General features: G+C 51.0%; 1 protein-coding gene across 2 annotated transcripts; it reads right to left on the minus strand.

Annotated features, from left to right (window-relative positions):
• Positions 1-113: 113 nt before the first annotated feature.
• On the minus strand, positions 114-11,329 carry ZNF135 (zinc finger protein 135; the record flags this gene model as incomplete). Of its 2 annotated transcripts, none has more annotated exons than XM_082436436.1 (5): positions 11,187-11,329; positions 9,678-9,762; positions 4,465-4,591; positions 3,649-3,744; positions 114-1,828 (listed from the first exon to the last, which is right to left on the minus strand). In XM_082436436.1, the coding sequence occupies exons 2-5, from the start codon at positions 9,708-9,710 to the stop codon at positions 114-116; spliced, it is 1,971 nt and encodes a 656-aa protein (XP_082292562.1). In that variant the 5' UTR covers positions 9,711-9,762; positions 11,187-11,329. The 2 variants fall into 2 exon arrangements, with proteins under 2 accessions (XP_082292562.1, XP_082292561.1); XM_082436435.1 differs by lacking the exon at positions 11,187-11,329 and adding an exon at positions 11,106-11,137.
• Positions 11,330-16,276: the final 4,947 nt, after the last annotated feature.

Raw genomic sequence — 16,276 nt, forward strand, 5'->3', positions numbered from 1 at the left:
AAGTCTTGTGTGTAATGTTTGTGTTGTTTCTCAGGAGTATGACTGGGTCAAATCTAGTAAGCGATGCGCTATGGCTTAAGGCTTTGCTGGGTCCCGGAACATGTGTAGTGGGTCTACCCAGCATGAGTTCTCTGGTGCTTGGTAAGGGAGGAGCTGTGTGTGAAGGCTTTCCCACAGTCCCTGCACTCATATGGCTTCTCTCCTGTGTGGATCCTCCGGTGCTGAGTGAGGTGGGTGCTCTGCCTGAAGGATTTTCCGCAATCCTGGCACTCGTAGGGCTTTTCCCCAGTGTGTGTCCTCTCGTGCTGGCTGAGCGATGAGCTGTGGCTGAAGGATTTTCCACATTCATTGCACCCATAGGGTTTCTCCTTGGTGTGAATCCTCTGGTGTTCTATGAGGAGGGAGCTCTGGCTGAAGGCCCTGCCACACTCGTTACACTCGTAGGGCTTCTCTCCCGTGTGGATCCTCTGGTGTTGAATGAGTGGAGCAAGCTGGCTGAAGGCTCTGCCACACTCGTTACACTCGTAGGGCTTCTCCCCGGTGTGGATCCGCTGGTGTTTGGTCAGGGACGAGCTGTGGCTGAAGGCCTTCCCGCACTCGCTACACTCATAGGGCTTCTCCCCGGTGTGGATTCTCTGGTGCTGAGTGAGGTGTGTGCTCTGCCGGAAGGCCTTCCCGCACTGACTGCACGAGTAGGGCTTCTCACCCGTGTGCGTCCGCTCGTGCTGGCTAAGCGACGAGCTGTGACTGAAGGTTTTCCCACACTCGTTGCACCCGTAGGGCTTCTCTCCTGTGTGGATCCTCCGATGCTCGGTCAGGAGCGTGCTCTGGCTGAAGGCCTTCCCGCACTCGCTGCACTCGTAGGGCCGCTCACCTGTGTGTGTCCTCTGATGCTGAATCAGTGGTGTGATCTGGGTGAAGGCTTTTCCACATGCCTGGCACTCGTAGGGCTTCTCCCCCGTGTGGATCCGCTGGTGTTTGGTCAGGGACGAGCTGTGGCTGAAGGCCTTGCCGCATTCTCCACACTGGTAGGGCTTCTCCCCAGTGTGGATTCGTAGGTGCTGGGTGAGGTGGATGCTCTGCCGGAAGGCCTTCCCGCACTGACTGCACGTGTAGGGCTTCTCACCTGTGTGCGTCCGCTCATGTTGGCTGAAGGAGGACCTAAAACTGAAAGATTTTCCACATTCACTGCACTCGTAGGGCTTCTCACCTGTATGAGTTCTCTGGTGCTGGATCAGTGGGGCAATTTGGTTGAAGGTCCTCCCGCACTGAGTGCACTTATAAGGCTTCTCACCAGTGTGGATTCTCTGGTGTTTGGTAAGCGCTGAGCTGTTTCGGAAGCCTTTTCCACATTCGTGACATTCGTAAGGTCTCTCTCCCGTGTGTGTTCGGTGGTGTTCGATGAGTGCTGAGCTGTGACTAAAGGCTTTTCCACATTCCTGACATCTGTAGGGCTTCTCTTTTGCACAGGTTTTCTGTTGAGTATCTGAGTCCGGATTCTCCCTCTTTCCATGTGTTCCCCACATGGGGGGGCCTTGCCTTTTAGGAGTCATTGGTTGAGTTGGGAGATCAGGCCTCAGACTCAAGTTTTCCCCAAACCCATTCCCCTGCTGCTGCTCCTGAGTGGGTGTCTTCACAGGCATGAAGGCAGTCTGCACCACATGGCTGTCTGGCCTCTTGCGACCCTGTTCCCAGTGGCCCTCAGCATTTTCACCCTTGGAGTTCCACAGACTTTCCCACAGGAACCTTTCTACCAGGGCATTATTGGGTATTTCTTCAGTTATGTCTTGCTTCACAGTTGATAGTTTGGTTTGTCTAGTTTCAAAGTCTGAAAGAAACAGAAAAATGGAAATGTCCCTTAATCCCAGTTCTGGGGGAAGAGTTTGTGGTGGCTGGGTGGGTGGATGGAAGAATAAAACTGATGGTTTTGAAAGGTCCAAGGCACAGGTGGCTTTGTCCATTAAAAAAAATAAGAGTTTTGCAAATCGGAGAAGGAACGGGAGAGGGAGGAGAAGCACAGAGAATAACCAGGGTGGGGGACTTGGTGTAGGGGTGTGGATGGGGTTTTCAGGGGGAGCACAGAGAATGAGGGTGGGAGACGGTGCTGAGGAGAGAGCTAGCATCCAGGGAAACTGCTGACAGACGCCCCGGGCCTGGAGTACCCCCAGCCCAGAGCAGAGCTCAATGGGCATGCTGAACAAACAAACAGATACATTTGCTCCTCCTCCTCCTTCATTTTGGCCCTCTCTGCAGAGCCACAGCTTCGGTGTCCCCACGCTGACACCGAACTGGCCTAAAGGTGTGACATGGGCACATTTCCCATTTATGTTACACTCTAGTGAAAAGCTAAAAATAAAAAAGGTCAAGCCAGATGTGGTTGGCAGAACAGTGGCTCCCAAATATATACACATCCTAATCTCTGGAACCTTTGAATCTGTGCTTACCTTACATGTCAAGGAGGAATTAGGCCGCTCATCATTTGACATTAGCAATCATCTGTGATTACCCTCATTGGCTTATCAGGGTGGGCCCAATGTAATCATAAGAGCTCTTCAGTGTGAAAAAGAGAGGCAGGAGGGACATGATGTGAGAAGGCTTGACCAGCTATTGCTGACTTTGAAGATGGATAAGGCCTTGTGTCAAGGAATGTGGGCAGTCTCTAGAAGCTGGACAATGAAAGGAAACGGATTTTCCCCAAACCCTCCAGAAGAAACACTGCCCTGCTGACACTGTACTGTAGCCCAGGGAGACCCATTTTGGACTTCTGACCTCTAGAACTGTAAGGTAATTTGTGTTGCTTTAAGCCACTAAGTTTGTGGTAATTTGTCACAGCACCAATCGGAAGCTGATATACTAAGTAAGGACTGGTTATTATTTGAGGCTAGGGAGACCCTGTTATAAACTCCCCTACACACTGGCCCATCCCTTCTTAGGCCCTGGTGATGGGCCACTGCTTACATAGGGTCAGGGCCTGTCGCCAGAGGGCCGGGACACTCCCACTCCCAACAGACTTGCCTGCTGGTCTCAGGAGCTGGACAAGAGGTATGAAGAGTAGAACTACCCAGCCAACCTACAGGCACATGGAAGGGCCCAGCCTGGATCCACCAGCCCACAGATGCATGAGTCATAAGTGATTCTTTGGTTTAAACCACTGAGGCTGGAGTGTTTGTTACATGGCAAGAGCTGGCTGTTGCATTGCCTTGGTGGCTTTGTGCTTGCTGTTTCCTCTGTCTGGAGTTCTGTCCTCCCAGATTGTTTCATGGTCACATTGTTCTCATGGTTTAGGCTTCAGCTCACACACCACCTCCTTGGAGAGGCTAGCCCTCATCTCTCTGCTCAGTCCTCACCCCAATCCTAGTCTCTACCTCATCCCCTGCTTCCATTTCTCAGCATTCATCATAATCTGTAATCATCTTGTTCACTGTTATTATTATTATTTTAGCTATTTATCGTGTGCCTCTCTCCCTCACCAAAAATGTAAATTCAGTGAAGATGGGAACTTGGTCTCACTCAGCAAAATGGATGCTTGGCGAATGTTCCCTGAAAGACTGAGTAGTTAATTTGCTCTGAAGAATCTGAGTGCAGAAATGGAGAGAGAACCTGGGGGGTGAATGGGTTCCTCCCAGACCTGCAGGGCTTTCATCTCACCTGTGCACACACCTCGGGGGGCTCCCTTGTCCACCACCCACAGCTCCACCTCGTGCTCCAGCAGGGAGATGACGTCCGGCTTTGGGAGCCAGTGTCCTGCTCAGGGAGAAACCCATGGAGTGAGCATCTGTGTCCCAGAACCCTCCCCAGCCCTCTGCCCACTCCACCCTCAGTCTCCCAGGACCCAAGTGGCTGGGGTTCCAGGAGGCCATGGTGTGGTAACAGCCTCTGACATTCCTTAGGGACCTCCTCCCCTCACTCAGTCCCCGACCCCATCCTTGGCCCCGGTGTGGCCAATCAGAGCTCTGCTTCGTCCCGTGCCTGCAACAATGACCGGCCTGGAGGGGACCTGGCTGCCAAACCAAGACAACCCAGGGGCCTTCTATGGGTGCCCGGGACACAGAGCCTGCCTCTTCTGCTGGTCTCAAACCTGGGAGAGGCACCCTCTCAGCTGTCTTGTCACCTTCAGAGGGGCCCGTCTGCGAAAGGAGGCAGAAAGGGGTATGGGGGCGGGCAGCAGAGGGGTCCCGACAGCACCATAGGAAGATCCAGGTCTACCCGGGGTTCTGTGGTCACGGGACCCGGTATGTCCCTCTTACCCCATGACTTTCTGCTTCTGGCATTGTTAGCTAGGGTCTGTCATTCGCAACCAAAACATCCTAATTGACATTCCCTGCACTGAAACAGGTCCCTGAAGGCCAAGTATTTGCTTTTAAGGTATTTGCTTTTATGGCCTAGATCTACTCCCACTTTTATCCCAGGAAAATTAGAATCTGTACTGTAGGCAGACCATCAGGGGCACGGGGGTGGCCTCACCCACAGAGGCAAGGAGCCCAAAGGTCTCCAGCATCACATCTCGGTACAGGGTCCTCTGGGCCGGCTCCAGCTGCCCCCACTCCTCCCAGGTGAACTCCACGACCACGTCCTCAAAAGTCACTTGCTCCTGAAACGTCACACATGAGCGTCCTCAGTGTCCCCGGCGTGGCTGCCAGTGGCAGCATCTGGTGAACGGGGGCCTTGGCCAAGTGGGTGGGAGGGTCTGGGGATTTGGATCAGGTTTTTACTGTGGGGCCTGGGACCCTGCTGGAGAAGAGTCTCTTGAAATGAGAAATGCTGCCGATACGTCATCAATGAAGGGGAGGACGGTCCTGGCGTGTTGGGTTCACAGGAAGTGTGCTTGCGTGAGTGGCCCCTCCGAGAAGCAGCTGGGTCTGGGCAGCGAGGAAGGAGCATCTGAAAACTGTCAGGTTGGCTCCCTGCCTCACCCTTTGGCCAAAATAACATCCTGATGGGTCCAAGATGCATACATAATGAATGAAACAAAGCCCTCTTTAAGAGATGAGAGGGTCCATGCTGCCACGGGCACATTTTACGGAGACTGGGAAAGCTTAAGTGTCTTGCCCAAAGTTATAAAGCTAGTAAGCAGCAAATCCAAGGATTGAATTTGGGTGACTTTATTAAGAATCTGTTCACGTGTAAATTAAATTCAAGTACATGAAGATCCATGTATACGTGGAAAATCAGTGTGGTAGTGGGAGCATTTCAAAGCAATGGACACACCAGGGCAACTGGCCCTCTGTTAGGGGGAAAAATCAGTAGATCCCTACCTCACCATAAATAAAAATAAATTCCAGAAATCTTGAAGAGATGAATATAAAAAAGGAAAAAGTTGGAAAAGTATAGGCCATGAATTTAATAAATGGGTGGTAGAGAAAGTCTTCACAAATAAAATATAAAACACTAAAAGTCAGAAAGAAGAAAAATGAGTGTGGTAGGCAGAATTGTGTCACTACCATCCCTGGATTACATGGCAAGGAGGAATTAAGATGGCAGATGGACGGGACTTCCCTAGCGGTCCAGTGGTTAAGACTCTGTGCTTCCACTGCAGGGGGTATGGGTTTGATCCCTGGTCGGGGAACTAAGATCCCACATGCCATGGTGTGGCCAAAAAAAAAAAAAAAAAGATGGTAGATGGTATTAAGGTTGCTAGTCCACTGATCTTAAAATAAGATTATCCTGGAATATCCTGGTGAGCCCAATATAATCACAAGGGTCTTTCAATGGGGAAGAGGCAGAAAAGTCAGCCTCACAGTAACAGTATGTGAGGAAGACTCAAATGGCCAAAGCTGGCTTTGAAGATAGAAGCAGGTCAGGAGCCAAGGAATGTGGGAGGCCTCTAGAAGCTGGAAAAGGTAAGGAAGTGGATTCTCTCTTAGAGCTGCCAGAAGGAACACAGCCCTGCTGACACATTGATTTTAGCCCAATGAGATGTACTACAGACTTCTGACCTCCAGAACCATAAAATAATAAATTGTGTGGTTTTAAGCCACTAAGTTTGTTAGGATTTGTTACAGAATCGACAGGAAAATAATACATTCAGCAGTCAAAATTCATGACTTCTAGATGACAAAGTCTTTACAAGCCACTTCAAGGACCCATGACAGCAGAATGAATATTTGCAACATAAATGGAAGGAAAAGGATTAGTGGCCAGCACATGCAAAGAGCTGACAAATCAGTAAGTAAAAGGCAGACAAGAGGACAGAGAGTCTGGTCCTTCTGAGAAGAGGATGGCTTAGCTCCCAGGCATGGATTGCTTTCACAATTGGCAGGTTTTTAAAAATATATACACTTGTTACGCCAGCAATTCCACTTCCCCTCCATCTCCCCCTTCCCCCAAGAACCTTGCTCCCCTGCTGCAATGTCATAACAGGCAACTGGTAATGGCCTCGATGCCCATCGTGGCAGAGCAGCCAAAGTCAGGTTCTGGAAAATCTGCAGCCAAGTACAAGACGGGGGGCACTGATACGCACAGCTGGGGAATAACCTTCCAGATGGAAAAATCCTGGATGGTGGGACGTTGCCAGCCCAGTGCTATTTATGTAAAAGGAAACAAAGCTCTAATTCTAATATCTGTCTGAAAATGTGTACATAAACACAGGAAAATGAGGCGCATGGAAGTGACAGCAGCGGCAACTTTAGATGGAAGCCTGGGAGACGGGGCTGAGGTGCAAGGGGGACTTTATAAGTGCTGCTTGACATTTTTATAATGAGACTATCATTATGGGATTGTGTGGCCTTAAAAAAATAAATAAGCCAATTCATCAACCTAGAAATCACTATGAAAGATATCAGGGTTTTGATACATTAAGAACTTTAAATTTGTGAACCTTAAAAAAAAAATTCAGAGCAAACACATAGATGGTGCTGAAAGATGCACGTGGATTGCTCACTTAATAACCCCAGGCCACGGGTGATCACATCCAACCACTGTTCACCCAGGGAGGACGCCAACGAAGTCACCCAAAATCACCCAGGGAGAAAGGGCTGAGCCGGGATTTGAACTTGGGTAGTCTGGGTCCAGCGCGTCCGCCTACTGGCCATGTGGCTGAACCACCTCCCTGAAAGACAAGTGAGAGAAAAACACACCCTGGGGGTCAGAATGGAAGTTCTGGGCCGGCAAGGAACTCGCACCCTCCTATCAGTTCCTCCTTGGACAAACAAGGACCCCTGAAATGTCACAGCAGCAGCAACTGAGAGAGGGGCACGAGGGAGCCCCAGGGAGGCTGGGAACTTCCTGTGCCTCAGCTGCACCATCCACTGGTGTCCATACATGCAGTTGCCAGGCTGCACACTCAGATAAATCTACGCTGTGCATAAATGACGCCTGAATACACAGAAGAGGGGCTGCGGAGACAAAGAGCCAATGGAGAGTGGCCAGGAAAATGAAATGGGTGGGGGTCTCCAGTGGCAGGACCCCTGAGGACTGTTTCCTAGTCTTCAACTTTGGACATTTAGATAATGGGTTAACAGAACTACCAAATGATCCAGCAATCCCACTCCTGGGTATATATCTGAAGAAAACAAAAGCAGTAGTTCCAAAAGACACATGCACCCCAGTGTTCATAGCAGCTAAGTGTCCATCAACAGATGAACGGATAAAGAAGATGTGCCATATATATATATATGTATATATAAGTATATATATATATATATGTACACACACACACACACACACACACACACACACACACATAATGGAATACTACTCAGCCATAAAAAAATGAAATTTTGCCATTTGTGACGGCATGGATGGACCTGCAGGATACTATGTTTAGTGAAATAAGTGAGACAGAGAAAGACAAATACTGAGTATTATCTCTTATATGTGGAATCTAAAAAAATAATGAAATGAATGAATATAATAAAACAAAAGCAGACTCATAGATATAGAGAACAAGGCCAGTTTCTTCCACGATCAAGTGGGGAGTTTATGATTTCCCTTAAGGCCCGTGAGGTTTGGGCAGACATCCTCCACAAAGGGATTTTCATCTCACAGAAGCAAGTGCTATGGATGGCTAGTGGGGGAGATGCAAGGTCTATAGACTTTGGCCATGTGGGCGGGAGTCAGGGACACAAGGTGGCCCACATCCTGGACCCTGGTCTACCAGGCAGAATCCGCCTCTGCTAGAATTTCTGCCACCAGAACTGGGCATCTGGGAGGTGACGCTATGAAGACCCGGCCCTGGATCCACATGATGGAGATTCAGACTCCAGCACCAGCTGTCTTTTAACTGCGCTGGGCCTCCCTGCCCTCATCTGCAAGTTACTGGGAGCTCCCTGAGGGCTGTTGGGAGGAGTGAGGGAATTCACAGGAAGTGTGTACCCTTGGCGCGGTGCATAGTGGGTGGTTTACCTGAGGACCCACCGTTCAAACAGCTGTGCTGGGGGGCCCGGGGAGGTTTTATTTTCTCTCACCAGCCCTCCCTGCTTGCTCCACACCTTCCAGACTCATTAGGTCTCGCTCAGTGGTTATGTGCGGAGTCCTACCGAGTGCAGGTCACCGTTCTAGGCACTGCAGAGGCCGTGGAAACAGGACAAACACAGCCCGCCTCCTGGTGCTTGTATGCTAGCTGCAGGGTTGGGGAGCTGGCAAAAATGAAAACCCCAGGAGAGGCCAGTGCTCTGGAGAAAATGGGGGGACGTTGCTGGGCAACCACACAGGGATCTGGAGGAGGAGCCATGAAGGCAGCAGGATGTGTGCTGGACCCTGGGGACCTCAGGGGGCGCGTGGTCTGAGCCAGGCCAGGGGTCCTGAGCTCACGCCTGCCTCAGCCACTCCCAGTTGCGTGACTTGCCCCTGTGCCTTGATCTCCTCCTCATCCCACCTCGTGGGACTGATGTGGGGGCTGAACAGAGTGACATGTGTCCAGCACTGACCAGAGTTCCGAACATTCATTGTTCACCCATTCACTGTGCACCTACTGTGTGCCGGGCCTTTGCACGTGGCCAAAATGGCCAGAACTGCTTCCCAAGGCCCCAGGCCCCTGCAGCCGGCCTAGGAGCCCTGGTTCTCGGTCCTCCTGCCACACGTGTGCCTGGTCTTCATGTTAGGTGCCTGGCGTGGTCCCACCTCCAGGCCTTTGCTCATGCTGTTCCCTCCACCTGGAACATTCTCCCTGTGGGCCCTGGCCTCACCCTCTCCTTTCCTGCAGGTCTGTTTGGGGGCCACTTCCTCAGAGAGGCCTCCTGGGCTGTACTGGTTAATGCCTGGTCCCCAAGCCCACCCTCTTCTGGGCCTCATTTCCCTGCCCAACACTTGGCATGTTTACATTCCTCATGTGGTCTGTGAGCCCCCGGGGATGGAGATTTCTGCTCATTTTGTCTGTTCCTCTACCTGGAGTACCTGGAACGGTGCCTGGAATGGTGCCTGCTCATTGGCAGTGCTCAGTACAGGTTGGCCAAGTGACTGGATGAAGAGAGTGAGCTGGGAGAACAGACCTAGAGCCCTGTGTTGAGAAAGTGCCAGACACATCAGTGGGATGGATGAACCATGTCTGCCAGGGTGGCACAGGGCGGGGGGGAATCCAGGAGGTCTTCTCGGAGGTGGTGAGGTGAGATGTGGAGGAGGACATGGAGCTGATTAAAGCACATTCCTGGTGAGGGCAGAGGCCCTGAGGGCAGAACGAGCCTGGTGGGGACCACAGGTAGAGCCTGGGAGGCCTGAGAGTGAGGTGGTGGTGTACTCACCGGGTCCCTGGCAGTGAGGAGCCCGGCGGTCATTCCCTCCTCCTCGGGCCTCTTGCAGGAACAGCCAGCTCCTCGGCAGGCAGTTCTAGGGGGAAAGGGGATGTGAGAGACTGGACCAGTAACCCCAGGCCCTGGAAGCCCTGTGTGCAGGTGGAAGGAGCTCAGCACCCAGGCCAAACTCAACAGCAGTGCAACCTCAGCTTGGCATTTCCCGAGCTCCTGCTGTGCACCCCGGTGCTATTCCAGGCACTGTAGAAGTATGAGCTCAAATTTTCCTTACCCATTCCAGACAGGAAAACTGACCGCCAGGTGGGCAAGGAGCACAGTCTGGGTTGCACAGATGATTTCCAGGGTGATGACTTACTGTGACAGAAAGCCAGACAGTACGGGGGTCTTGGGCACTGTATGGTGTGCGGCAGCTTCCCTCTCATAAAATGAGGGTGGTGACCCAGCACAGAGCTTATGGGAATTAAAATGTGAAAACGGCTGCCAATGGAGCCCAGCAGGCAGCAGAATACACAGGAAGGCGACTGTTGCTGGGAGGGAAGTCTCTTGCTTCAGTCAGCATCTGTTTAGCATCTACTACATGCACGGCCCAATTCCCAGTGATTTACAAGCCGTTCCCTGGCTGATTGCCCAAAATGAAAGTCAAGCAAAAGGTAGGACGTGTTTCCCTTCTCTCTGTACTGTCCCTTGACGACCCTGCCTATGCACCCCTGATTCTGCCCCATCCAGCTTGTGCTCCGTTGTCTTCATTGCAGTTTCCTGGATGGGAGTTATCTTGTTTAGTGATGTTTTATGGGCTTATCATCATCTCCCTGACTCTCCTGCGGCATCCAGTGTGGAGACAATATTGGGGGGCTCTAGGATATAAGATGGGCCTCGCACCCAGAACATATAAATACCTGCTTGTTGAATTAATGAAGGAGCCTGGATGGTGCATGGCATGCAGTCGGTGCTCAATAAGATTTTAATACAATGAGTCTGTTTCCTGGGTCCCAGGTGGCTAGGATCAAAATCTGGTGCTTTGGCTCTCCCTCACCTTCATTCTTTAGACAGAAGTCCCTCAGGAAGGTGAAGCTCCAGAGATGACATTGTGGTGGGGCCTTGACCTTACCCACTCTCCAAACCCTGGACGTCCCACCAAAATAGGGAAGGTATGCAGGTCAGGCTGGCTCCAGGCTCTGAAGGGTCCGGCCAGCCAATCTCTTACTATGCTCGCGAAGCCAGAGACCCCAATGCCTTCCACCAAAGCCAGTACCCAACCCCTGCCCCAAGCCCTCCTCTCGGACCCTGAGACCACCCCCAAATCCACTGCCCAAACCGGGCCCCGCCCACTCGGCCCCGCCCATACTACCCCCAGCGACCCGCCCTGGGCCCAAAGCAGCAGAAGAGACGAGACACAGACGCGCGCCGTTAGGTACACACCCGGGCCGGGGCCCCATAGAAGACCTTGGACCCGCTCCCGGCTCGGCCTCCGCCGCCCCGGCCACCCCCAATCTCACTTACCCGCCGGACTGTAGGACAAAGGCCACGGCAGCCACCAACCAACCTGCGCCTGCGCAGGGACGCCTAACTACATCTCCCAGAAGGCAGCACGTGCCCTTCCGGTCGTCTTCTGGCGCGCCCCGCCCCCGCCCAGGGCCTAGGCTGAGGGGTTCGAATACTGAGCTCTGCCTTTTCTCCTACCCTGGGACCCTCCCACGCCGAGCTCCTTCTTGGAATGGAGGACGAAGGCCACGCCCGCCACGGGCCGCTACTGCGCCTGGGTGGGCGGGCGCCGAACTACATCTCCCAGAGGGCGCCGCGTGCACTTCCGGTCATCTCCCTGGTCGCCCCGCTCCCGCCCGGGGCGAGACTGAGCGGCTCGGAGCCCTCCTTTTGCTGCGCTCCATGGAATGGAGGAGGAAGGCTGTACCGCCAAGGGCCGGGACCGCACCTGCGCGGAGGGCGCTGAACTATATCTCCCAGAGGGCCACGCGCGGCCTCCCTGCGCATCTGTCCCCTCCCGTTGGATTCATCTAGGACGGGAGTTCGAGTCCTGACGCCTGTACCTGTGTCACCGTCAAAAGTATTCCCTACCCGCTGATGTGTGAGGAGCCTCATGACCGTGGCGCCGGCGCTCAGCGGGTGATTGGCTGGGGGACTAATTTTGGCAGAGGGTTCAGGAGTGAAAGGGAGCAATTCCTGGATGGGCTCTCTTGGTAACAGACTCCTTTGTGTTCTCTATTTCTTGCTTAAAGAAAAACTTTAGTCCACTGAACCTTACCGGGGTTTCAAAAAGTCTGGCTTGAAGGTTAATGATCAGAGGAGTGAAAGCAAGCAGAGACAAAGAACAGAAGTCCAGCTGGAGAACTTGTAACAATTTAAATAATGAATCAGCCGTATAGCAGAGTCATCGGACCTTTAGTTCCTCCCTGAAGGACATAGATAACAATGTCAGACTTACATTCCTAAGTGGTTTTTACAGAAACCAGACTCCCATCAGATGGAAACTGCTGACCATAAGCACATAGACTCCAGGCCAGTTGGAACCAGAAGGTTGATGATGTTGACTCCAAAAACATCATCCTGTTACCTCGCCACCAACCAATCAGAAGAAAGTCCATGAGCTGCAACCCTTACCCCAATGTTGCCTTTAAAAACCCTTCCCTGAAAGCCAAGGGGGAGTTCAGGTCTTTTGAGCATGAGCTGCCTGTTCTCCTTGCTTGGCGCCCTGCAATAAACACTACACTTTTCTTCACCACACCTGGTGTCATTAGATTGGCACGTAGGGCAAGTAGACACGAGTTCAGTTTGGTAACAATACTGTAAACTTTATTGTTGCAAAACAAACCAGTGTTTAAAAATACGTTAAAAATTGAAATGAGAGACTTCCCTGGCAGTCCAGTGGTTAAGACTCCACGCTTTCATTGCAGGGAGCGTGGGTTTGATCCCTGGTTGGGGAACTAGGATCCCACATGCTGTGTGGCGTGGCCAAAAAGTAAAAAAAAAAAAAAGAAAAGAAAAGAAAAGAAAAAATTCACAAAAACTTCAAACACAAGAGCAGTTTACATTTTGCCACACTGACCCAGGCTTGAACAGTTGCCAGTATTTAGTACATGGTAATAAGAAACATCACAGGCTAGACACTTGAACATTTTAAAACTACTTTACACATTGCTATGTAATTGTCAAAATGGTGCATTTCAACAGCAGCATAATATTCAAAGCTGATGTGCCCTCACATGATTGCATTCGCCATTTGGTGAACACTGACCAAAGCCTACCAGGTGGCAGGCCCAGGGTACAGCAGCCAAGTGTACAAGGTGAGAACATTCACCATTCCCCCACTTGAGCTGGACTTATTTTCACTAATGCAGGTGGAACATCCGTGGAGTAGTGAATGGAAAGAATCTAACCATGGCTGAGCCATGTGCCTTTGCCCTTTTTAAGAAGGGACTGATTGATTCCGATCAGTTGGGGCTTGCATGATGGATCTGAAGCTGAGAAAATGTTTCAAGACAAGGGCATTTCTTTCTTTGACTGAAACAACTATTTCTTTGGAAAAACTCTGACTCTGAAAACAGGAGAGAAGACAATAAGAATTCTCATGTTAGGAAAAAACCTAGCTGGTTACATCTTCTTTACACGTATAGAGACACGTGATAAGATTTGGCTGGTTCACGTGTGAGTGAAAGACTTTAAATCTTGTAAGCTCTATAACAGTGGTTGTTATGAGGAAATATGACAGATGGCTCAAAATTGGAATGCACTGATGTAAACAAAGCAAAGCCAAGCTTAGCAGCTTTTCTTTTTTTTTTTTTTTTTTTTAAATTATTTATTTATTTCTGGCTGTGTTGGGTCTTCGTTTCTGTGCGAGGGCTTTCTCCAGTTGCGGCGAGTGGGGGCCACTCTTCATCGCGGTGCGCGGGCCTCTCACTATCGTGGCCTCTCGTTGCGGAGCACAGGCTCCAGACGCGCAGGCTCAGTAGTTGTGGCGCACGGGCTTAGTTGCTCCGCGGCATGTGGGATCTTCCCAGACCAGGGCTCGAACCCGTGTCCCCTGCATCGGCAGGCAGATTCTCAACCACTGCCCCACCAGGGAAGCCCTTAGCAGCTTTTCTTTAAAGGTGTCCTGTACATTCAGAGACTATAAGCTTTAAAATGTACATAAAACATCAGTTATCACTTCCCTTACCCACAAATCCAAATGCAAAAAAAGACTTAATTTTTTTTTTTCTGTTAACTTTTTCTTCCACAAAATGTGTACCCTTTTCTCCCCAGTTTCCTTTTACCAGATCATGAAGCATGAACACACTTGTCTTGATGAAATCTTTTCCCCAGAGGTCTGGACAGAGTCCTGGTGATGAGCTAGCTGTTGGTGGTGCCGTGCCAGGCTTGCCTGCCCATGAGGATGCACCCCAGTCCTGACGTTGGGCCAGGTCGCCCTGCTCAGCTCCCCTTGGATGTGCCCCTCTGTCCCCTGCCTCTGACCATCTAATTCTTGTTTTTTCCCAACCAACTTTCACAAGCTTAAACGCTTGCAGGGGCTGGGTTTTTTCTAAAGGGGCTGATACTAATGGCTCCAGCCAAGTGGTGTCATGTGGACAGGTAAGTCCAGTGTCCCGGGTCTGGATTTCTCAAAAGAAGCCAAAGGTCTGCATTTGTGTGTGAAATATCTTGATTTTTGAAAGCTGGCAGGGATTCAAAGTTTTTAAAAACATTCTGCCAGTCAAATAACATATACTGAAGGCTACCTCTGAGCTGACCTCACCCTCCAGACCACGATGTCACCACTGGCTGGGGCTTTTTGAGCCCAGTCTTTCTCCAACCACAGGGGGGCGCCTCCATGTATCTGTGACAGGACCCACCATGAGCAGCTGCATTACAAATCAGTGTAACTTTCAAGGAATTCTATAATCATATCCTGGAAAGCACAACTGCATTAGGCTGCATTTTTGTTAATTTGTTTGATATGTACATCTAAAGATACTACAATGTTTACATAGCCCTGTGGATACATTTTTTCCTTTAAAAAAAATATCATTTTGGGAGCCTCAAAACCTAGCAGTGCCCAGCCGTCCTCTGACCCCAGAGGCCCTGGCTGGGGTGGGGAAGGGTCCTCCGGTGCATGAGATGATGAGGGCTAGCAGTGCATTGCAGCACCCAGGACCAGGCTCAGCAGCTGCTGAGCTCAGACCCCGGGGGTTCGGGGTCTGAAGCCGCTAAGGGAAGCTGGGCTCTGGGGGGCTAGGGGAGGAAGGACTGATGGCGGGAGGGATCTGGGATGGGATGGTGCAAGATTATTCCACTTTCAGGTTGGGGATACATGGAATGGTGTGTTTGGCTGGATTCTGGATTTTTTGTTTCTTGCTAAACACTAGGTTTGATTGTAAAACAAACACCGTTGAATTCTGTAATAGTCACCAGAGGACCCGCCATCCACAAGGGGGAAGGCAGGACTCCCTTCGCTCTTCTGTCTTGTATGTGACACCCTGAGACCCTCAGCAGCACTGAGTCCTGCATCCTCCTCTGTGGCTGTGACCGTGACCAAGGATGCAGAGGGACTGCGTGAGTGAGAAGACCAGGACGTGTGTGTGTTGGGGGGTACGTTAGGGCATGTTTAGTACCCCCTCCCCACTTGGAGGCGTGGGCTGCCATCCAGAGGTGTGGGCTGGGCACCGACACCAGGACATTCCCAGGCCCTGTCTGTACCTCCAAATACAGGAAACATCCCGAAAGTCCCGTGGACCTGGGCTTTGATCATTATAGAGACTGCGAAGTGGGAGGACGTGGGCTCCATGTCCTATTTCACCATCTTGATCTCTAGCTCATTAGATCTTTTTTCAAATATAACTTTTTGTTTGTTTGTTTTTGTTTTTTGGCTGCACAGTGTGCCTTGTGGAACCTTAGTTCCCCAGCCAGGGATTGAACCTGCGCCCTCAGCAGTGAAAGCACAGTCTTTTTTTTTTTTTTTTTCTTAAATTAATTAATTAATTAAAAAAAATTTATTTTTGGCTGTGTTGGGTCTTCGTTTCTGTGCGTGGGCTTTCTCTAGTTGCGGCAAGCAGGGGCCACTCTTCATTGCGGTGTGCGGGCCTCTCACTATTGCGGCCTCTCTTGTTGTGGAGCACAGGCTCCAGACGCGCTGGCTCAGTAGTTGTGGCTCACGGGCCTAGTTGCTCCGTGGCATGTGGGATCTTCCCAGACCAGGGCTCGAACCCGTGTCTCCTGCATTGGCAGGCAGATTCTCAACCACTGCGCCACCAGGGAAGCCCCAAAGCACAGAGTCTTAACCACTGGAGAGCCAGGGTATTCCCGTCAAATATAACTTTTAATGTTATTTTGTTGAAACTCGCGAATGTAACTTTTTTTAATAAAAATTTATTTATTTATTTATTTATTTATGGCTGCATTGGGTCTTCGCTGCTGCCCGCGGGCTTTCTCTAGTTGTGGTGAGTGGGGGCTACTCTTGGTTGCTGTGTGTGGGCTTCTCATTGCAGTGGCTTCTCTTATTGCAGAGCATGGGCTCTAGGCACACGGGCTTCAGTTGTTGTGGCTTGCGGGCTCAGTAGTTGTGGCTTGTGGGCTCTAGAGCACAGGCTCAGTATTTGTGG

This window comes from Balaenoptera physalus, assembly GCF_965194825.1.
Source record: "Balaenoptera physalus genome assembly, chromosome: 19".
Taxonomy (NCBI): Eukaryota; Metazoa; Chordata; class Mammalia; order Artiodactyla; family Balaenopteridae; genus Balaenoptera; species Balaenoptera physalus.